This window comes from Pinus tabuliformis, chromosome 8 (genome assembly GCF_031772625.1).
Source record: "Pinus tabuliformis cultivar Carrire ecotype Pingquan chromosome 8, CPIR1, whole genome shotgun sequence".
NCBI lineage: Eukaryota > Viridiplantae > Streptophyta > Pinopsida > Pinales > Pinaceae > Pinus > Pinus tabuliformis.
Window position 1 is genome coordinate 1,210,769,490 of NC_142294.1, and position 24,880 is coordinate 1,210,794,369.

At 36.1% G+C, this 24,880-nt stretch overlaps 1 protein-coding gene across 1 annotated transcript in view; it reads right to left on the bottom strand.

Annotated features, from left to right (window-relative positions):
- Positions 1-9,355: 9,355 nt before the first annotated feature.
- Positions 9,356-24,880, bottom strand: part of LOC149239724 (26S proteasome regulatory subunit) — a 259,428-nt gene continuing 243,903 nt past the window's right edge. The window contains exon 5 of the mRNA XM_089373504.1: positions 9,356-9,926. Within this exon, the coding sequence (XP_089229630.1) occupies positions 9,905-9,926 (22 nt within the window). The 3' untranslated portion in view covers positions 9,356-9,904. The remainder of the gene's footprint in view (positions 9,927-24,880) is intronic.

Here is a 24,880-nt window from a genome sequence, read left to right on the forward strand (position 1 = left end):
GTGACTTCTGCATGCCCAAACACAAGGCTTGTGTAGAAGGTACTTCCCGAACTACAAAATCATTCTAGAAGAACCTCCTCCACCCAGATTTGTCTCCAATCTCACCACATCATAAACAGTTGTAGCTACTCCATTTGAACTGAAAGACATCCTTGCTATTTTCTTTCAAATATAATCTAAAGACCCGTTTCTCCCAACCATGCTCCTAGGAGGCTACTCCTAAGCATCCATCAATGTTATCTCATACCAACTGGTTCTGAAAAAGGGTCCCTTCCCATCTTCCAAATTAGAAAATTGAGCCCCTATTTCAACTCAACCTTCAACATCTCTTGTTCATTCTCTACCACTAACACTGATCCTTAACCCAAGATGCCCTTGGATTTACTTACAGGCCAGCCTTGCATGTTGTACAACTTACTCTTGTTGACACCGAGCTTAACTGTTGTGTCACGGGTAACTCTCTCTGAATGTATGAATACTTGTCCTTTTTGGAACATGACACCATACCCTTCATCCTTCAGAGCCAAGATTGAGAGAAAGTTCGTCTTCAGCCCTTGGACATATAACACCTCTACCACCTCCAAAGATCCTCCTGATTCTAGCTGGAATAACATTGTTCCAACCCCCTTCACTACATGTATGGTACTCATACCAACTTTCACATGCATGTTTGAATTCGTCTTTTAAACACTAAGGAAGACTTCCCCCATTCCCTTCATATGGTGAAATGCTCCATTGTCCACGAACCATGCATCTTTCATGATGATTTCATAAATGGATGACACCAAGGAAAAGTCCCTCTCGAACTTCTCAACCAACTCATCGATTTGTGCAATGGTTATCATGGCTATCTTTCCCTTTCCCTTGATTCTATCTAGGCATTGGCTCGCATAATGTCCCAACTTGTGACATGGAAATCACTTAACTTTGCTCATGTCTTTCTTCTTTCCATCATGAGATGATCCTTCCTCTCCCTTGTTTAATTTTGCAGTCCCCTTTCCCTTTCTTACATGATATGAAAGAGAAACATTTTCTTCATCCCTTTCACCTTTTACCTAGTTTCCATGTAGAACCTCTTCATTAGCCTCCTCCTGGGTGAAGCAATCCCACTACCTATCCCAAGATGGAAGATTCTCCCATGCCACAACTCTTGTAATGAAGGTACCCCACTGCTTTGTCAACCTGTTTAGAGACTTCCTTACTAATTCTGAGTTTGACACTTTCTCCTACACTACAACAAGCTCATCTCGTACTTGAGAAATTCAAGTGAGATAAGAAAAAATTGTCTCAATATTGGACATCTTGATGCCTCTGAGTTTCTCTCTCATCACCATTTTCTGATTCTAATTGTTGCTTTGGTATAACTTGGTCAACATGCCCCACATTTCTCTGGCAGTTTTCTTCTTAGATATATGAGGAATAATGTGATCCTTCACTTCATCCATGATAATCCTGTTGGCTTTTACATCATTATGGGCGGCCAAAAGTATTGCATTGATAGGAGGAGTCTAAGTTTTTGATACAAACTCCAATATTTCTTTCTCCTCTAACACGGATGCAATTCTCTCCTTTCAGATGTTGTAGTTAGAAAACCCATCCAAACACTTTTCAAACATGAGACTGGTAGCCATCTTTGTCCAACTGATCAAACCTTGCTAAAAACAAATTTCCTTGATGAAGAAGAAAATTACACCCTTTCTCATGCAATATACAACTGCTCAAACCCCACAACCTTCTATCACCATGGTCAACCTCTGTCCCAACAACATGCAAACTGATTTCCTGTCTCTTTCCCAGTGGCTCCAACTTTTACCACGATGTGTTGTCTCTTATGGCCTGGTTTGGAAACTTCCAATATGCTCGGTCTACTCTATCGTTGATAACATCCAGTCCACAACCGCAACCTCTCTCCACGGTCGATTTGTGCTATTTTCTCATCTTGTTGGTCGACAACGCTCCACAGTAGTTGAGTGATTTAGTTTACAGTTGGTCACTATAGACACAGCCCCTATGCCTTTAATGATTTGGTCCAATAGCCTAATGGCTCATGCCGACACTTTCTCTAGTGTGTATACAACCCACAACATCCCTTGATCCTTTCCAATTGCTTGTTTTCGTAGCCTCGATCCTATTTTCCTGCTCGTTAACTCTGTGACCTCATGCACCTACTCACACAACCAACCGCCTCTCGCCCTAAAACTATTTTTCTATATATATCACAACTTCCTTTGCAGTTGATCACTTGTCCACTTACGCCTTCAACTTGTCTATATCATTGTTGGAGCTCCAACCATGTGCTCCCTCTTGTTGCAACTTCTATGGTAATTTTGTGCACATCAACTAGAAACCTTACATCGTTGCCTTGTCAATCTCTCTTAACTATCTAGCTTTTCCTCTTGACTGGATCCACCACCGTACACCTTTGACCTACCACCCTCAATTTCCCTATCGGTTTCTACCACTGCCCCAAGCTCCTATGTTGCCTCTGCATAATCCACATGTGCCCTTACTTGCACCTCAGCCACTACTAGTGCTTCTTTGTAGCTAGTCGACTCGATTCATTGCACTGTCAGGGTCTATTGCCCTCCCAACAACCCTATCGACTCAACAATTGTTTTCTTTCTATGTGCAGGTTGGTTGGGCCTAACGACCCACTAAGGGTTGTTGGCTTACTGAATAAACACATCTAGGTTCCTAACAAAATATTCAACAGAAGAAAATATAACAATCTCATTCACAATGATATAAATAGTCAAACCAATTTTTCATTAACAAATCCAAATTTAAGTGGCCCACCTAAGAAAATACATAATATAATAACACGAAATTGATCTGGTAGATCTACCTTAGATCATTGCTCGATGTCTCTTACATATCTAGATCTCTATCCTCTGCACTCCCTCGAACCCAACACACCGCTCACTGAGATGTCTCTCTTAATCTTGTGTTGTTGTTCCATGTTTATCTCCTCTCCTCATCCATGTCTTTATAACTTTACATTGAGCTAAAACCCTAACCCTAACCCTAATCTCAAAGTGATTGATGGTTGAGATTAGATCTCGACTCACTTGAGATCAATGGCTAAGATTAAAACTTACTAAAGTATTACTTTACTTTTCCCAAGTTTCTATTAGCTCAATAAGCCAACATATTAATATGTGTTTCTTCCTAAGTTAGACTTAGGCTAAGTTACATCAACTCATGCTTGATCAAGTGATGTAAGGAGACTGTGGGTAGCTTCTGCACGCCTATAGACAAAGACCGTGCAAAAGTACCCACCCAAGCATATTCTTGAGTTGGATAGAGTTAGGCATCTCACGTTCTAAATTTCCTATTCCATATCCAACATTTACCCGCATCTTTTGGAAAACATTTAGCCTCATTGAATTCCTCAAACCTAGTTAACAAACAAAACTTCCTTAAGTCTTTCAAATTTGGTGATATTCCTCTAAGGTTCTTTGCCTCAAAACAATTAATACAAATCCCTATTTCATTGACTATAGTTCTATTGTTTAAGTTGATATGATTAATAATTGATTTTACCAATCTTAGCAAGTCAATATAACTAATCTAACTACTACACTATGAAGGTATGAGCTCCAAACAATTTTGTGTGTGTACACCTCTGAATCTTCCTCATCCCCTGATAGTTCAAAAGGTAGAGGAAATGCCTCATATTTAAAAACCTTGTATATCTTCCCTTCAATGCTATATAATTAGAGGTATCAAAAAAGATCATCCTACTGAGTTATTTTCTCCTACAAAAGAAGCCTCTTTCTACAACTTTCTACCTATTTTGGGAAGATTTATTTTTGGAAGACATGACATATATACAAGACCAATCAAAGTAACCGAGCCGCTAAGAAATGATAGCCTTCTGTGTTCTAAAAGTTTTCATGCAGTAGAGTGGCTAACAATTCAAAGGTAAAAGATTGTAGGTCATAAGAATCCATTTAAAGTTGAGGTTTGATCCCCACATGTGAGGTTTATGGACTTCACAAATTATGGTCTTGAATGCTATGAATAAGAGGGACAAATGTCAACTTGAAGTCTCGTGGAAATGCTAATAAGAAAAGTGACCTCAATTTTCTTTTAGAGCTTTAATGGATTCAAACTAAAATCAAAATACATGATAATGAGTAAATAAAAATAGTTTCTCAATTCACTTAACAACATTTTGTAATGCCAAATCGAATAAATCTCTTTTTTTTAATAGCGTGAATCATTCTCAAAAGATAAAGAAAACTTAGACTAAGAACTTATCTAGTGATAATAGATTATACAATGATGGTGAGGTTATCAAGTCGATCGAGAACTTATATAGTAATAATAAATTATACAATGACAGTGAGGTTATCAAGTCTACAACATTGGCATATCTTTGTCCAAACTAAGCAATTCTTAGGTGACCAACATGAGGCTATGTTGTTCTCAACAACACAATGCATTTGTTATGATTTTGCAGATAGTTTTTGGTCAATTTAACTCGAAATGGGATAAAAAATAAGCAAATTTTAATTTTAAGTTACATATTAAGTGCCCTAAAGGTTTTTAAGGCAAGAATCCATTTTTGCATTCAAAACTATAATTTAAACAAAGAAAAAACCTATTGTAATTTCATAAAAAATTGTCATTGAATTTAAATGAAAATGACCAAAAAAATCACCTCATCAAACTACATTGATACATAATGCTTCATGATTTAACATATGCTACCCTACCATAATGATGGTGCATATGACTAAAAGTCTTTTCAAATAAGTGTGAGATTGGGATGATCGTTGTCAAGAAAACCTTTGCTAAATTTGTACAATCCAATGTGTCATGGATAATTTGGTCTTTTCAAGGATGAATGAAATCGAGTGAAGGCCCTCTTGAACGAGACTTTAAGAGTTATATTATCAAAAGGGGCCAAAAACCCTCAAGAAGAAGTAAATATCAACTAGCTTTTTCTCTTTTTGGGGATAGGAGTTTGCAAGAAGATAAAAAAGACTACAAAGACTCCAAGGTGAGTTAAAAATTCAAATTTTTGATGTCTCAAATACTAAGCATGAATTCTTGGTAGTGAACATCAAAAACTTCAAGAAGTCTTCAAGAATATTGGAAAGTTAAGAATTTAAGAATAACTAAAAAATATTTGAATGATGGTTGGTACTTTTAAATTTTTTTGTGAGAAAGTTTGAAATAACATTCATAAGGCTCCAAGATTATAGGGTGAATTAAAAGTTCAAAGTTTCATTTTTTTCTCGAAAGTATGATATGCACTTTTAGTGGAAAAATTTTGAAATTCCATGAAAGCAAAGGGAATATTTGATAGTTTGAAGTTATAAAATGCCCTAAAAGGCTTGGAGCTTCTTTGAAATTGACACTCAAATCATCTCAAGAGGTTTTGACAAATTGCTATCTAGTGAAAAATACAAGATGCCCTAAAATTTTTCCAAAACTTTATAATGTTGGCAATTTTAAAATGCGGCGAAGTCTTTCAAGACCAAAATGTAAGCAAAAACGTATCGAGAAATCAAAGGTAAAATACGACTTTCAAGACTTTGTAGGAAATGAACTTTTGGAAATCCCCAAAGAATTTCGAGGAGAAAGTGAAGTTATCTTTCAAGAGAGACTGGAAAGGAAAAATGTTTAGCAAATTCCAAGGAAAACAAAGTAATTATACACCAAAAGTGTGTTGAATATAAAAAATATATTCCTTAACAAATAAACAAATCTCACTTTAATACTTATAAACACTTAAAGGAATGTAACATTGTGAAGAAAAATCAAAACTCTTGGACCAAATTTTAAAGGGGTTATAAAAAATGATCAAATAAACATGATGCAAGAGAGTAAATATCATAAACTAAGAAAAAGAGGAAGGGATTTTTAAATCTTTAAAATTTAGCAAATCTATCGAGAACTCAAGTTAATTAGCACAAGGCATGGAAAAATTCAATGCCATCCAAAACCAGGTACCAAAATCACATTAAATTTAAAGGGCCAAAATTTCTCAACTTTTAATTGTTCTAACATGAAAAAATTCCACTAAATTTTGGCACTAAACTCAACACTAATGGACTATTTTATTGTATTGCCAACATATGAATATGGTGCCAAGTTGATAAGTGGAACCAATATCAATATCAAAGTGATTACTGTACCAAGCAAGTGAAGCTTTCCATTGCTCCAAATATGTCACTCTAAATGGATTAGATGTAAAAGGGATTAAAAGTTGGAAACATAAAACGAGACTACATATAGGACCCAACAAAACAGCATGAGGGTTAACAAGGATAAGAGATACAAACCTTTAACAAAGCCTTGTGGCATGACATCGAATAAGAGTGAAAGACAAAGACCTTTGTGTAGCCAAATAATCTGGGATGTACCAGGGAAAATTTGTAAACTCTAAGGCCTCTAAATCTAAAGGTCATGATTGGTAGGTTCTTATATTAATTAATGCGCACACAAAAGAAACTATAATTCTTACATATAAAATAACACAAAAAACCAAGTACAAAAGTATGAAACGAAAGGAGATTACAAAAATTCACACATGTTTATATTGTTGTGTGGGGGGATTATGGAAGAATGATCATAGTTGACCAAGTCTCAAATATTATATAATGAAAGAAGCTTGAAAGAAAAGATAAATCTACAATGACGTTTCCACAAAGAGATATGTGAAACACATGAAAATCACATGAAAATGTACAACAAAATACAATAGGCAATGGGACTATGGTTTTTTATTTGACTTGCAAATTATTGATCTTCACCATTAATCCATGCATCTTACTCTAATACCTCAATTACATAAGTTCCAATTTTTAACCTCATTCCTTATATTTTATAGATTTTCATCCCAATATATTTTAATGAGCATACCATGTATTAAATAATAGTTTTAAGTTTAGTTTAATTGTATCCCTCATTTAGATCAATGGTCGACTAGGTCCTTGATCTGTTAGTGGAACCATTGTGGTCACAAGTAATATTACACTTCATACATCCTCCCTTGATGTTTAGTAGAATAATTGTTATCTAACTCCAAACTAGGCTCCATTATAATAATGTCAAAAACCTTGATAATAGAGGAATATCTCTTACATCAAAAATCTATATGGTCTAGTATCTAGCCACGCTATATTAAGGGGACTATCCACACAGGTCTGTTAATATGGCCAATTTCAATCAAGCAAAATAATTTGAAATGATTCCTTCAAATATATAATATAATGTGTTTCTATAAATTAAAGCAATGATGGAAGCATACATGATAAATATGGCATGATTTTGAATGAAAGCAATGATGGAAGCATACATGATAAATATGGCATAATTTTGAATGGAGATATAGAAGTCAAAGAAAGTTGCATTTTAAATTCTATTGATTTGTTTAATGATCCGTGTCTTGAATTATTGATGCCACATAATCTAAGTCTTAAATAAAAACAAATTGCACCTATACGACAATCATCTTTATATAGTAATTGCAAATAAATAAATGAATAAATAAACTAACTATAAGAATGCCATAAAAAGACCTTCAATTAAAACTATATAGTAATTGCAAATAAATAAATGAATAAATAAACTAACTATAAGAATGCCATAAAAAGACCTTCAATTAAAACTAATGGAGATCGTAAATAAATAATATAAGACCCAACATATTGCACCTATGCCACAACCATGGTGATTACAAAACAAACCAAAAAAATATAATAAGAGTGTCATCAAGAACATTCAACCAAAGCTAACGGGGACCATAAACAAACACTATAAGCGAGGCCCAGCCATTGTACTAAGATGTTGATAACTGAATCTGGGAGATCACAAAATAAATAATATAAGACCCAACATATTGCACCTATGCCACAACCATGGTAATTACAAAACTCAAAAAAAACATAATAAGAGTGTCATCAAGAACATTCAACCAAAGCTAACGGAGACCATAAACAAACACTATAAGAGAGGCCCAACCATTGTACTAAGATGCTGATAACTGAATCTTAAGTAACTTGATTAGAGATTGAATTAGAGTTGATGAAACAAGCACTTCAAGATAATAAAAAATACCTCAAATGATGGCTTAAAATGAAATTATTTTGAGGCAACAACGAATAATGGAGTGGATTCAGTGAAAAGGAATCTAGGAAATTTTCTTGGAAAGGGAAAAGCAATGAATGCATTAGTAAAACAAGTAATTCAAACTCCTATAATAGAGTGGTTTTCATTTACAGAGCTTTATCTTGAATAATACGCAAGGAAATTGCTTTTAGGTTGGCCAGTTCTTACTTTCAATTCTTAATTTTAAAACTAATTTTGTGGCAACCACTCTTTTTTGTATACATTAAATATTTTAATCTTAGGCATTCTCAACAAAAAGGAAAAGTGAAAATATTATCTTTTTAAGATTCACCCAAAAATGAAATATTTGATTCTGGTAAATCTAATCAAACCATGAATGCCCAAAACATTCCAACCACAAAATTGTAAAATGCAATGAACAATTTTTTAAATGAAGTAAACAAATTGTATTTCTCTTGATAAACCAGTACTTAAATCAGCAAATACTGTTAATAATTCTTTATAATTGAAAGACATTGGGATAGAAATAGTCGAAATTTTCCATGAATTGTAATCAAAACAAAATTATTAGTTTTCAAGCAATCCGTGCCAATACTAATGTTTAAAAGGCTTCCATGCAACTTCTATACTAATGTATTAACTAATTTTATACTTTCAAGTTTTCATTTCCTTTAGTTGTTGACCTTGTTAACCTCTGTAAATTTATTACATTTTAATGATGCAATCTAACAACCAACCTTAAGGATAATCACTTCACCTAATCATCATGGCGAATGAGGAAGAATTTTAGAACTAATAATTTTCATGACTTGTAATTGTTTAGGAAGATGTGATTTTTAGAACCAACAATTTTCCATGAATTATACTTGTATACAAATATATGAAGAGTTTGTTGACATTGGACACCCGTTATGTAACATATCAAGATGGCATAACCATGAGATTGAAAGAGTGTTTTTTTAACTTATCTCATACTAATGTTTGCAAGGCTTCGATGCAACTTCTATACTAACATGATAATGTCTTAACTGATTTTATATTCTCTCATTTTCCTTTATTTGGTTGATAGCTTAACTAGATTTATTATATTTTATGATGTAACCAAACAACCTATCTCCAGATGGTTATTTTGCCTAATCATGATGCCCATTGTTGAAGTGCTAGTTTAGTATCGACTATATATCATAGTTTTCATGCAAGGTTCAGAACACTCCAAATATCATATCAATCAGCCAAAAATGAGCATATTCAATTCACTACAAAACTAACATTTGCACTCATCCACAACTAAAAGTTTATATCAAATAACTTTGGACCTGTTCAACCATTCTTGTTACGCATTGTCCACCTTCACGAAATTCATAAAAACCCATGTACATCTCTTTTGGATTCTTTGTTTCCCGTATCCCCAGTCTATACAAACTTTAATCAATAATATTGTTTCCAACTCTGTATCCTCCTCAAGATAGCAAGGAAATTTCACATTTAATAATGAAAAGCAACTTTAATCACTTAATATCCTTGTTTCCATCTCTGTATCCTCCCCAAGTTGGCAAAGAAATTTTACATTTAATAATGAAGAGCATGCGTTCAACATTCAAATTGTGAAGCCCTAAAATATGAGCCACTGGATATATGACATCAACATTTTCAAAATGTAAACATCCTCAAAAAGGTATAAAGCATTTACAACACACACAAGCTACTTGCATTCATAACTAAAATAGTTATGAAAAGATTAAAAGTACATTCCAACTGCTATGACTAAGGTCGAAGGAATCCCTAAAGAAAATATTAAATATCATTTCTGTGGCAACAATCATAACCATTGAAAATGGCACCTGAAAACAAAATATTGTTTTTCAATCAATCCATGTTATAATAGGATACATAATAAAAGGTGAAATTTAGGGCAGGACACTTAAAAAGCTATAGTATTTCTTAAATGTATTAAAAACCATAACAGAGTTTTGTTCACAAAACCCATAATCAAACAACTTTAGAAAACCTACAATATTTTCCTAAATGTACAAGGAACCATAAGAACCATTAAAAACTTCGAAAACTTTATAAACAACCAGAAAAAGTTGAAGGGGTTAAATTTCCATGTTCTTATCCAAGAAAAAGATGCCAATTTCCACTTTCATTTTAAATGATTTGCTGAAATTCTATAGCATGAAAGTATTTTAATTTAAAATCCAAATTTTTCTAAATAGTGTAGAGAACCTTAAAATTTTGAGCATTTTAAAAAATATCTTATCGTTGGCATTTTAAGTTGTAAAATTCACCAAGATTCCTACACTTTAAGCTAAAGATGGATTCTTGAAAATGAAGTGGTGATTTAGTTGAGTAAATCATAATTATTCTTTCCAAAGTTATAAAATCTAGGTTTGATAACTACCATGTCTCTCTGTGTAGATTTTTATCTGAACCTACAAGTAGTATTTTAAAGTTTAATAAAAATAAATATTAAATTTTTGCATGTTTCCATCATTGTTGTAATCTAGGGAATAACATGCATTAGTTACCAGCAATCTGTACACCAAGCAATCTTATACAATATAGATATTGGGCAAAAGAAAAAGAGATAACAGAAGTAGTGGAGATCCAAAAAAAGCACCCCTATATTAATATATATCAGCAACCAACAACTTCATAATGTCGAGTACATACATATTTATATTACCACTAGAGAGTTACAACAGTTATACTAACTAACCGACTTGATCAGCTGACTCAACAAGGAGTCGACCAACATACAATATGGACCATAACTCAGTCAGATATGTCGACTCAACAAACCTAGTCGACTAAGTCAACTATCCCCTCCAACATCTCCCCCACCTTCAATGCCTTCTATGTCTTGAAGAAGAGGAAATTTGGACTTGTTACATTTACAAAAGTAATTTTAGAATGAGAGGAGAAAAGAATAGAAGAATTGGAAGACTGAAACCGGCGCTGGCGGATTTAGTTTGACTACGCTAGGGATGGACTGGCTTGCGCTGACGAAGCAACTAGCACTGGCTAGTAAACCAACTATGTTTGTTGAGCATCATCCCCTTTCTCCAGTGACATCTCCGAATGCAAAATTTTGATTCACAATCTTTCTCTCTCTTGCACTGACCAATTTGACCCTTTGACTCCATTTCTGGAGTGGCTAACTGTGTTGGCTGCAAGGAAGAGCCACATTCTGACATTGTCAGAGCGAAAAATTGGCCCTTCTGAAGGAGGTGGTTGAGGTGAAGGTACAACTTGTGGGCTTCCTCCAAATGTTATTTAATATATGACTAGGAAAAAAATTTGAAGATGTGCATCAAATGTTGACCAGTCCCTAACTAAGTATTGTGTCCATGCACTTCCAAGGCCTTCATTTTGGCTAAATATTTTAAATTATCAGATAGTGAGCTTTCTTTGAAGGTTGGTAAGTTGAGGGTGCCCTGTTGCTACTACCTTTGCATCTTAATATTGATGTTGTGCTAGTCGACAACATTGGCAACTTCTATTTGATATTTCTTTCCTCCCCTTAGCCATTGTCATTCTTGTATTAGCATTTTCTCTATCTTCTTCTCTTGTATGATTTGGTTTTCCAGGGCTCATATCAATCAAGGTTTAAAAATGCACTATTTCCTATTCGAGAAGTCCTTAATAAGTACTTGTTAAATTCTCAGTCGATTACATGTGGTTGAAAAATAGGTTGGCCAGTTATTAAGGACAACATTAACAGTGGATGCCCTATCTATAATCTCTTCCAATTTATTCTTTATTTCTTTAAATGAATTGAACTCCTAGTCCAATATAGAAGATAATTCTCTGGTCTTGTGTTTAGTTTTGTTGATGGAGTTACTCAACCTGTGTTCTCATATGTAAGTTGTCATCAATAAGTTGATGCACCAATTGTTTCATAGCATCTAATTGATTGTCTGATTGGCTTGGGCAAGTCAACAGTAATTTTTGCATGGTTGAGTTCATGCACTCAGCCCATATTGCTTCTTCCTTTTTCTATTGCAGTCTAATGGCTACCTTCCTCGATCTCTTCCATCTAATATTTGCTTCTTTTGAAACTTCCTGAAGCATTTGGACCTCGCTGTCTCACACCTTTGTTTTATCCTATACTGTTGTGGTCAGTTTAAGTTGGGCCCCGTTAGGTTTCTTTGATTTATATTTATGAGTCTTGTCGTGGTGCCTCTTTGATGACATCGACATAGGAGTTGGAGTCACTGTTCGAGTTGACTCGACTGGTTGTTGTTGTGGGATTCCAGTCAACTATCCTTGTTCTGTCTATTGTTGTTCCTGCTAGGATAGGTCATTGGGTACATTAGAGTCAAGGGGCTCCTCCTTGATCATGATAGCAATGCCCAACTTTGCAGACTATGTGTGCTCAAGAAATATAGCTTGGGCTTGCACCTTTGCTTCTTTACGTGGGCTCTAGAGTTGAGTAGCCTCTTCCTTAATTATGGTAAGTTTGACAGGTGGGGAGTCCACTATCAAGTCGACTGGGATCTATGTTTGTTTTGTTCTTGACATTTTGACTCAACTTGGTTGCACCATAGTAGCAGTTATTGGAATTGTTGCTATCGAATCTGTCGGTTCACTCATGCCCTGCTCATGTTGGGTATGTTGCCTCTATTTTACTTGTTCGACCATCATTTTCTACTGACTATCTCTATGAATAATTATTTGGTCTGACACTTGTGGCCCGATAGATGACCCCATTAAATATTTTGCTTTTGTATGTCATCGGGTCAACTTGCCCTTTGTTCTTGTTTCCTCAAGCACTTGTTTAGCTATAGAATCCAATTTGTTTTGCAGCTTGGGGTCATCCAGTTTAATATCTTGCAGTGCCTCTTGCCAATTTATGCCCACTGATTGTGGTTGTTTGACTACAGGTTATGTCACTTGTTTCATTTGCCTCTTAGTAGTCAGTAGTTTAGGAGTTGACAAGTTGACCTTAAATGGTATTGCCTTGAGAATATCTGCAACATGGTCGGCCCAATTGTATGGTTTCCTTGTCCTAACAATTTGAGCAATGGCTTCCAACATGTTTAATTTGACATCGGATGCCCCACCCACTGGAGTGAGGCACAAGGATACAATGATACAAGCCCACTTAATCTCTGGGTCTGTAACTTGTCCAATGATTAGTCGTTTCGAATTTTTGGCAGTCATTCCTTCAATGAACTCCCTTAGCCATGCATTAAAGTTGACCATTCTGGGGATTTTGTCACCCTTGTATGGTAAACCAGTGATTTTATGAATTGTAGCGACAATAATGGCTAGAAGACTTTCTAGCCAAAGCACTCCATCATGCAATCAACTAACAATGAACTTTGTGGCCTCCATTCGTTGAAATTCTATAATCAGAGGGGTGCCCAAGTAGTCTCAAATGCCTACGGTGTACAAGTGCTTTGTCTCTGAACACCACTTCTTGTCAATGAACACCCATTTTTTGAATAGCACCCAATGATTGTCCAAATAGGCTTCTTTGACCTTGGCTTGTTTGATGTTGTTGAGGCGAATCTCAAGCTCTATAGCATTAGATTTATCAAATCCAACTTTTGTCCTTGGTTCAAATATTTGTGCTCTGTGTGGTGACATTTTGAAATCTTCTTCGAATTATTTTCCTCTTAGGCAATCTAGCAAGTCGGAATAAGAGAGTTCAAGGTTCAATAGTTTGGACAACTCGGGAAACTTTGCAAGTTAAGTGCTCGAAAGCTCGGGCGCATAAATGGGTGGATATGGTAAAGTCCTTGGCTTTAATAAGAAATTTGGGAATCGTATGGCATTAAATTGATCCAACAAGTCCAGTCGTGCTCATCACATCAGTTTAATTGAAGCACCGATATTTAATTTTAATTTTTAGCTCATGTTGAGCGCGTGGTTCTGTCGTGGTGCTTTTCACAATGGAGTGCTTTATTGAACTAGCCAAGTCAACCGCACCAGAACTTTTGTCGATTTTCAAATTCTTGACAGATTTGGGGCGACGATCGTACCGAAAAATTTATTCACTCGACTTATATAACTGGCTTGAGAATTTTTTGTCACTGGTCTTTTCGACTTTCATGGTGATAGTATTTATTCCATTCCTCTAAATTTTGCTATAATTTCTTATTCAACAGACTTCATAACTCCTCGACTTGGTCCATGATGGTTGCTTGTGCTTGTAATAATACTTTGCCTCGTATTTATTTGCTAAAATAATTTGTTATTGTACCTACTTTAATAACAAAATCTTTAATTTTTGAACTCAATCTTAGTCTTAATTTAAATATACTAGCTTCAGCTTATTGTACAGAGTTTGAAAGGTTCGACTACCACAAAGTGGTTTTTAGTCTAATCCATGCCCATTGGCACCTCAGCGAGCTTTTCACTAGTGGTCATGCCAATGTTCTTTATATTTTTATAAATAGGTGTTGATGGTCATTGGTCACATATCTTTGACAATAAAGGGGCCTTGCCACGTCGTTTCCAATTTTCTAGGATTCCCTTCTACTTGACTATCATATAAAAATGCAAAATCTCCTCGTTTTTAAGTCCTTTGTTTGATCATGCCATGTTTTCTGTTGTTGTTTGTGCACTTGTTGATGGTGGAGTGTGTGCAATCGATCTTCTTCCAATCTGTGTAGCTAGTAGAGACATCCTTCTTTCTCAGCCTTGCCAATGTCGTACTTTAAAATGGTTGACATCCTTGCTACATTTGTCGAAAAGTGCAGTGGAATTGTAGCTTCCTGACCATATACTAGTTTGAATGAAATATGTCTAGTCAATCATTTATAAGAAATTCTATATTCCCATAGAATGGCTAGTATTTTGTTGTCCCAACCATCTCTATTGATTCCACATATTTTTGTGAGTCCTTGATGCAAAATTTTATTGAATGACTCAACTGCACCATTTGCTTATGCATGATAAGTTGTTGTCAGTCTTATGTTCAATCATGACCTTTTGCAACAACATTTTAATTGTAGCATTAACAAAATGTATGCTTTGATCGCTGATAAGAGTTAAGAAACATCCAAATCTTGTCACAATATTTTGGTAGATAAATTTGGTCACTCCTCCTTTAGTACAAGACTCAAAGGGTTCAACATCTGCTCACTTTGTTAGATATCCCACTGCAATAATTATAAATTTGGCACCAGTTCTCTTGGATCTTTGAGGAAAGGGTCCAACAAAGTTGATGGCCCAAATATCTAAGGTAAGAGTAGGAGAAATTCGTTGTAATGACATTTCATTCCTCTAGAGTGGTCGATCTGTTCTCTACCATATGTCGCATTTCTAGACTTATGTTTGACAATCTCGAAATATTATAGGCCACTATAATCTTGATTGAAGGATCTTTCACGTTGTCATATCACTCTAAAAAAGTCTCTTCATTGACCTTTGTGGGCTTCTTTGATTATACCTTGTCTTCTATGCTCTAAACGCACCGACAAAGTACCTCGTCTACTCCCAATTTATATAGTTTTCCACTAATTAGTGTGAAAGGAGTTGCTTTCATTGGTAAGACTTTCCTCTTTTTCTCGAACAGGTCTTCAAGTGCTTTTCCAATATGTAAAAAGTGCATGATTTATGCATATTTTGCAAGAGTAGTTTTGAATCGAAACAAGTGTGTGTCGGGCAGCTTATCGTCGATATTTGTCGATTCTTCTCTAATGTCGAACCAAGACAGGTGGTTTGGCCCGACATGTTTTTTCCCTGGTCATACTATTATTTCAAATTCGAATTCTTTATTCCTTGATCATACTATTATTTCAAATTTGAATTCTTGAGATAATAGTAACCTCCTCTGATGTATAAGTTTATTAATAAGCATTTTAATGTATGAACCAGTGTTGCAGGAAACGCCCCCCCAGTGCCCCGGATCAAAAGCCCGATCCGCGATCTGTACGGATGCGTGGGAAAATTTCCCTCCGAAACCCGGATCGGGCTGATAAATCTGATTTCTGCCATTTTCAGAATCGTACGGTTTCGTATGGCGGTTCAGTCGTATGGAGCGCGACGCTTCGAGGTCCGATCCGTACAGATCGCGTCCGTCTTTTCTGCCACGCAGGCCAAAAAAAATCATATATTTTTTTTCTTTTCCTTGGTTGGGGGTGGGTCCACCTTGGATTAGAGTGAGGAGTGAAGGGATTTAACACCCTTTCATCTCTCATTTGCTCACTTTTAGTTTATGAGAGATTAGAGAAGAGAGGAGAAAGAGAGGAGAAGAGAGGAGAGCTTGGGAGGAGTGGAGGAGGAGCTTGGAGGAATTCCATCTACAAGAGCTAAAGAGGTAAGTGCAAACCCCAAACTCCCTCATTTTTTGACATTGTTTTTGTATTTTTCTCCTCCCTCTCCTACTCTTTCCCATTCTTTCTACTTGCTCATTTAATTGCAGGTTGTCCACCACCTATATCCATATCCCAAGATGGTGTTCTTTTGGCTTCTATGTATCATTCCATTTTTGGTTTTAATGATGGCAAGGGGGAGTAGGAATAGAAGGGAAGAAGAACAAGAGGATAGTGGTCCCAATATGAGTGACCCAATGTATGATGAGGAGGAAGGGTTTGAAGAGGAAGGGGATGAAGTTGAACCTAAAGGGAACACTGAAACACTAGAGAGGAACGCTGCATTAACACCCTTGTGGAACTATGTGACCAAACTTAAGGGGGAAAGAGTGGTGGAAGCTACAAATTTTTGTGCCCTCATGGTTGTCATGGAGGAAAACCATTTAGTGGTTCATATACTCGTGTGAGGAGGCATCTTTGTGGGGTGATGGACAGTGATGACAAAAAGGGTGTTGTGGGAATACAAATTTGCCCAAACATTTCAACTGAACAAAGAAGAAAATACATCCAAATAGAGGAGGTTGCACAACAAAAAAGAAAGAAACAAAAAACTAATTCTGAATCAAGTGCAACCTCTAGATTTGGTAACTCATCTCCTCATGGTACTTCTGGAAGCTCTGGAGGTAAAAGAACAATAGGGGATTTCCTTAATGTTGCTGGGAGGGATGATGTGGATGGAAAGATTGTCCGGTTTCTTTGTGCTTGCGGTGTACCATTCAATGTGCTTCGCTCTCCCTATTGGCATGAAATGGTAAAGGCCATCAATGAAGCCCCAAAAGGATACAAGTCCCCCAACTATGAGAAAGCTAGAACAGTGCTATTAGAAAGAGAAAAAGCAAAGGTTCAAAGAGCTTTTACACATTTTACAAATGAGTGGGTACATTGTGGGGTATCCATTGTATCAGAGGGATGGAAAAATATTAGAAACCAACATTTGATAAATATTCTTGGTGTTTCTACTAGTGGTGCAGTATTTATTACATGTCATGACTCCTCCTCCATCAGTGCATCTTCCCAAAACATTATAGATATCCTATTGCAATCAATCAGAGATGTTGGTCCGAATAATGTGGTTCAAGTGATCACAACTAATGCAACAAATTGTAAGGCAGCAGGAAAAGTTATTGAGCGTACTCATCCACACATCTTTTGGTCTGGGTGCCTAGTTCACACATTGAACCTTTTGATGCATGATATTGTGAAGCCTAAAGAATGTGGGTGGATTAATGAGCTTTACAGGAGAAGGAAGCAACTCATTAAATTCATCACAAGGCATACAAGGGTAAACTACTTCTATGGCACTTACTCCAAGTTGTAGTTGCTTAAACTTGCAAAAACAAGATTTGCCAGTTATTACCTCACCTTTAGGCGGCTAGTGAAGGTGAGACAAGCTTTAACTAATATGGTGTGTGCTGAATCATGGGAGGAAATTAACACTAATAGAGATGGTGCTAATGTAGCCAAGGACAATATTCTTGATGTACTTTTGGTCATAGGTTAAATATGTTTTGCAATTCACCAAACCAATTTATTACATGATCAAGTTTGGAGATTCAGATCGACCAATAATTGGGGAGGTGTATGAGCAAATGGATAGCATGTTTGGGCAGATTAAAGACATTGTTGAGCCTAGAGATATCACCTTGTACAATTATATTCGTGCAAAGGTGGAAACCGATGGGAAATGCTAAATGTTCCATTGCATGCATTAGCATATGTTTTGACACCTAAATACTACCATCCATCATGGCTTGCAACACCAGCACCTGGGGGGGGAAGCAAGAGAAAACCACACCAAGATCAAGAGGTTCACAAAAAATATATGATTGCATTTGAGTAAATTAGTCCTTGATGAGGAGGAGGCTACCATGGTACGGAGACAGTTGAGCAACTATATGCTTAACACTGGTCCATTGGGAGCATGCATGCAATTAGAGATCGAGATACTTTTTCTTCTCTTGAGTGGTGGAACATGCATGGAGGGGCTACTCCACTTCTACAGACTTTGGCATTGCGAGTGCTATCACAGGTGGTAAACACTTCTTCTGCAGAGAGGTGTTGGAGCTCCTATTCTTTCATCCACAGTGTTAAAAGGAATAGGTTGAGTTTAGACTGGGCAGAGAGCTTCGTTTATGTTCATTACAACTTGTGATTGTTGTCCCATTACAGTGATGACGCAAAGCCTAATAAAGACCTTAAGATTTGGGAAAGGAATCCAGAGGAGCCCAATTTGGAGGATGGAGTGTTGCGATTAGAGCAATTAGAGGATGCTCTTATCCAGGTATGTCCATTGTGGTATGAATTTTTCTTATAAAGCATTTCTCTAATTCTTGTTTTGAATTTCTTTTGTTAACTAATGGTTTTTTTTGGTATGAATTCTTTTAGCGATTCCAAGATGATGATGATCGAGTTGAGATGCCACCCCCATCTGGTCCTTGGTTCCCAAGTTCCATGGTTCAACACCAACAGTAGGGGGTTCATCTTCATCAGTTTTTGTGCCACAACTTCCATAGGCACCATCTTCTTCATTGCCACCACGTGGAGGCCCGCCGCCATGTTCTCTTCGTGGTGGAAGGAGGGCAGCTTAGTAGATATATTCACAATTTACTACTTTTGTCATAGATTAATCATTAGACTTGTAGGCTTGTGAATTTGAACCTTTTTGTCTTGGCGGTGACAAAGTGACCTATTTTGTAAACATTATTATTTGCATTTTGGACATGACAAATGTTGACAGTTGCTCATGTTTTATAATATGCTTAAAAAATTGATATATGTTTGCATTTGCTAGAATATAGATGGTTGATGCTTGAATAATTAATCATTGACGTACATACTAGTAACTACAATGGAATCATGGATGCCATATCTATCTTTATTTATGTAAAAATATGCATGTTTTCATGTCTTCTACAACTAATTTGGTTTTTGGGATGTTTGTTTTGAATATAAATGCAAATATATATATATATAGTAGATGCTTCTGCGTCCCCACTTCCAAAAAACGTCCCTGTTTTGTCCCCGCTTCGTGCAACATTTGTATGAACAGTGAAAAATGTAAATGGGTTGGCCAAAAGATAATGGCAGGATTTTTGCAAGGCAAATATCATGGATAATACTTCATGCTTAGTTGTCAAATACTTCCTTTCTAACTTGTTTAGTTGTCCGTTGGAAAATGTGTTTGTATGGTCGATTGTATCAGTGTTGGGTTGTGCTAAAACCACTCTAACGACTACATTAAATGCGTCAACATGTACATGAAACATTTTTTGTCAACCATGAAGTGTCAAAATTGGAGCCTTTACCAGTTTTCTCTTTTAATAATTCAAATGATTCATTGCACTCTTTGCTCCATATGTATTATGCATTTTTTCTTAATAGCTCATCAATTGGACAAGTTATATCGCAGTAATGTCCAATAAATATTTTGTAGTACCCCGTGTGCCCTAAAAATATTTTGATCTACATCTTATTGATGGGGAGCTTCAGGTCAAGGATCACTTTGATTTTTTCCATATCAATTTTGATTCCTTGCTTGCATACGACATGCCCTAGTAATATTCCAATTGGTCTATTAAACTGACACTTTTTAATATTAAGAGATAGATGAATCTATCTACACCTTTCTAACATGAGTGTGAGCCATTGCACATGGTCTCTTAAAAGAGTGTAAACAATCCAGTCATAAAAATAAACAACCATTGTTTTATATATAAATTCTTGGAATGCTTTAACTACAATTTTGGAAAAAACTACTGGAGCATTTTCCAACCCAAATGGCATGACTATGTATGCAAAAGAACCAAACTCTAAAACAAGTGTTCTCTTTTCTTGATCCTCCTCCGCAAAGGGTACCTGATTATAGCATGCAAATCCATCTTTGAATGAATAACATTTGTGACCTATAACTTCATTTATGATTTCATCCACAAAGAGCATTGCAAAAGGATCTATGAATATTAATTTATTCATAGTTTCTCTAGATCATGCTTTTTTGGTTGCACAACCATAGGAATTGCCCATTCTGATTTTTGTATGGGATAGATGATGCCAACAACTAGCATCCCTTCTATTTCTTTTTGTGCAATGGATTTATATTTATGGGCTAGTTTATATGGTTGTTTCTTTATTGTCTTACCTCCTTGAATGAGGTCGACTTTCATCTCCCCCGTTTATTTTACGACCTTCCAAGTCTTTATAATCTCGTGCAAATACATCTTGATATTCCTTAAGGAGATCGATAAATTTTGTGGCCTATTTCTCTAACCAGTGGTCTCTTAGTCGATGCATTTTTGGTCAACCATTGTTAGAGATGTCGACTTCTTTGATTTTTAGTTCAACATCCATCCATTTGCGAGGCTTCATCACCAACCTTCACTTCCTAATATGAAGATCGAAAATTTGGTTTCTCAGGTTTGTCTTCTTACTCTTTTGATATTTTAAATAGCATTCTAATGTATTTCTAGTTCTTTGGATGGTTCTTTTTCCAATGAAATCTCTATCCTGGAAGCTTAATATTTTCCATGTCTAGTCTAGCAGCTTCTCTTTCAACTAATGGTTGGCATGATATATGATTAGATGTCGAATTCAATGGGTAGTCAACTTTCATTTTTCCTTTTTTGGCCTTTTGAACAAGCGTTTTGATCATAATAAATTCTTAAATTTGGTGAGTTGCTTCATGTAGTTCTTTTTCAACGGGATTAAACTCAAAATATTCTAAAAATTATTCTTTAATTCATTCCACTGTAGTGTTTCCCCTCAAGCTTATTATGGTTTCCCCTCGAGCTTCTTCAATTTTATACCACTTGTTCGACAGATCATCGAGAGTGTTGGGAAACATGTGTGGCCAAACTCTCTCATTTCTATAGCCAATTCTTTTCCATTTTTCTTCATAGTGTTGAATATGAGCTACAAGGTTTTCTCTTCCCTTAAATTGGGGAATGTTGTCTGCTGTAGATAATTCCCCCCCCCCCCCCTCCCCTTTAAACATTCAATCAAATATGTTGTAGAGGTTGCCCACGATTGAATTCTGTATCCTACCATCTTGTTGTTTGTCCATTGAAAGTTTGGATGAGACTTTGTACTCTTCCTTGTTTGTTCAAATTCTTTTTGCAGGTCGGTTGGAAGTAGTGTCAAGGATTGTCTTACTCTTCTTTCATGCACAACTGGCACTCACTGTGAAGCATGGTCAAGTTTTTCTAATTGGTATTGATTCGATTGTCCAACATTCCTTAGTCTAGATCATAATTTTACCAATTTGCCATTCATAAAGCTTGGTGTATGAGTTTTGTCCAATGGAGAGTGGGGATCCTACAAGAATCTCTCATGTTGCATTAGGCTCCAAATTGTCCTTATCTTCTTGCATAACCTCATATAAGCATTTTGTTTTGTCGTCATCATCTAATGCTTCAATCCATGGTTTGCCTTCCCAAGGATCCAATGGGATTACAATCTTTCTATTATTTCCCATCATTTTTATTCGTTCTCTTTAGAGGGAAATAGTAGCTTTCATGTTTCAACCCCATGGACGTCTATCCAAGGTTGGGTAAGCTGGTATTCCTTTGACTAGGTCAATAACACCAAAATCAACAAATGTTGGGATGCACATGATTGAAGTTTGAACATGTTTTAGGGTGTCGATGGGCTCCAAGAATCTTTGATCTGCTAATTTTAGACAATTGGTCGTCCTTTGAAGGGTTGATCTTCCAAGCTTTACCCAGGAATTTCTCGAAAGAATATTTACTTGCAATCTGAAGTCGACAACAACTTGCACTATCATATGTCCTTTTATCTCAAGGTCAACTTCAGGATCATAGTCTTCGAAATGTTTATCCTGGGACAATTGTCATAAATTTTTAAACGGCCTTTGATCTTCTTTGTAATCTTTGAGTATGTGAAGGAGCTCAATTAGGCGATCAATTAATTGTTCACCTTTTAGTAATTCTAGAAATTTTTCTATGATATTATCTCTAGTCGATATTTTATTTCCTGCTTTGTTTATGAAAAAGTTGATTGCTTCTCTTATGAGATCATCATCATGTCGTACATTTGGTTATGGATCAACAACTTTTTTGGGTCAGATCATTTCTTATGTTCTAGGTCTACCTTCTTGTCTCGCTCCCGATCTAGTGATGACATGCAAGTTTTTGGAATTTAAAAGTTCTTGCTTGGGTATAGAGTGGAGCAGATTGTTTTATTCATTAGTTTTCAAGGATTTGAGGGAAATCCTCCAAAGAGTGATCACCCAATCCACAAATGTTGCAGAAGCATAGGTTGGTTTTGTCCTTTAATGGACAATCAGGTCCCATGTGCCCCTCCTACTAGCAAGTATAGCAGTAAATTCATCCTCGACCTTGACATCGACCTCGTCTAAATATTTTGTTGAATCCACCTCGTATTTTGGTTCCCTTGAGATCCTTCGCAGCCCCAGTATCCATTTCCTCTTTCTTGATACATATTTCCCCTTTTGGATTGGGTTGTTGGATTAGTCGACTAGTCGAATAATTACGTATGGTAAATGATATGGTAGTTGGGCTTATTTTGGCCATTTAGTTGACATTCACGAGTGGAGTGGGTGGCTTCCTCACATATAGCACACCACTTTGGCTTCACATTCTTTAAATTGTACTGGCATTTTCTCGTGGTATGATTTGACGCGACTTGGAAAATGTCACAGTATATATATGTTTGTACACATCAAATGTCCTATTCGATATGATCTGTGAATTTGCAGTTATCCTTAATGTGCCCTTTGCTATGGCAATTGGTGCACCACAATTCATTGTGTCATGAAGTAAGAGTCATGAGTGGAGTGAGTGGCCTCCTCACATATAGCACACCACTTTGGCTTCGCATTCTTTAAATTGTACTAGCATTTTCTTGTGGTATGATTCGACGCGACTTGGCAAATGTCATAGTATATATATGTTTGTACACGTTGAATGTCTTATTCGATATGATCTGTGAATTTGCAATTATCCATAGTGTGCCCTTTGCTACGACAATTGGTACACCACAACTCATTGTGTCACGGAGTAAGAGTCAAGAGAAATTGTTGTAGTTGCTCAAATTTTTCTTCAATTCGCTTTTTCGTCGATGAGGACATCCATGGCCAGTCATCGTCTATTTCAATGTGTTGGGCTCTTTTCATAGCTTCTTCACATGAAGTAATTCTGTGCATTCTTAATGGCCCTTTGATTTGTTGTGAGAGTCCAACAACATACCATTGTAATAGGAGAGCTACATCGATCACATATGGTATTAGACTTAGCAAGTCTTTAAATCTTTTATCATATTTGCGAACTTTCCCTTGAATTTTGCTCGATTTCTTTAAGTTTTTGGGCTACAAAATGCTTAGCATCTTGAGCTTTAAAGAATGCGAGAAATATTGTCTTAATATCATTCTTGGTTCTAGTTTGATTATCTATAACATTCATAAACAAAGTGAGGGTTCTTTTTCTGCTGGCTTTGGCGAACTAGGCCATTTGTTTGGCTTCATTGTTAACATCATTGGCATCCCATTTTTTTGCACATAAACCAATGCTTTTTGCGGTATTTGTCACCCTCGTAGAGGGAAATTTGACTTAGTCTCATATTTTCTTTCGCTGGAGAATCTTGTATTGAAGTGTTTAGAACTAGAGGTGGTCTGACTAATGTGCTTGGTTGTAACAACTTGACTTGTTCCGTTATTATGTTGGTTTCTACTTCGACAGTGGACATTTGTATATTTTCGATTATATGATTGGGCTTTTCAATTTTAAATTTGACACTCAAAAGAAGTCGGTGGGATATCATTCGTTTGACATGCTTTTTCTAAATATTTGATGAACCGATTTGTCTCAAGATGTGATGAGTTTTTCGTCTCGCCTTGAATTGTCTTATTTAATAGTTACTAATTTCGACAATGGGGTATGTTTGTCAGATCTCTAATATGGAGAAGTATGTCATCATGTTCTTCATTATTTACCAAGTTTTCTTGAATGCTAGGATTTCTATTAGGAGATGATCTTTTAGATTTCCTTGTTCATCTCATCTATACCAAATAGAGGAATGTTTTGAGTCGATATGGAACCTTTGGTTTAGGAAGCTTCTTACACTAGGACTTGTTATATTCGCTATGGGAGATCGTGGTATCGCAAGTCCAAAGTCATCAACTTCCATATTGTCTACATGCCTTCTTGGAATAAGTCTTAATTGTAGACTATCACTTCTCATCAACATTGTCGGGTCTACACCTCTATAATCTGGGTGCTCCTTGGCAACCTCAGATGAGTTTCGGGCATCCTCAATCTATCACAACAAAGTTTTCTTTCGGTTTGACTATTGGAAGCTTCTTTCCTCACGTGTCTCCTATTGTTTCTTTTGTCTTTTGTCCTGTTTAATTTTCTGGATGTTGGTCGATCGCTTATATTGTTGCATTCGCAATTGGGTTTTTATCAAAAACTCTTCATCGCGAATATACCCTTGTA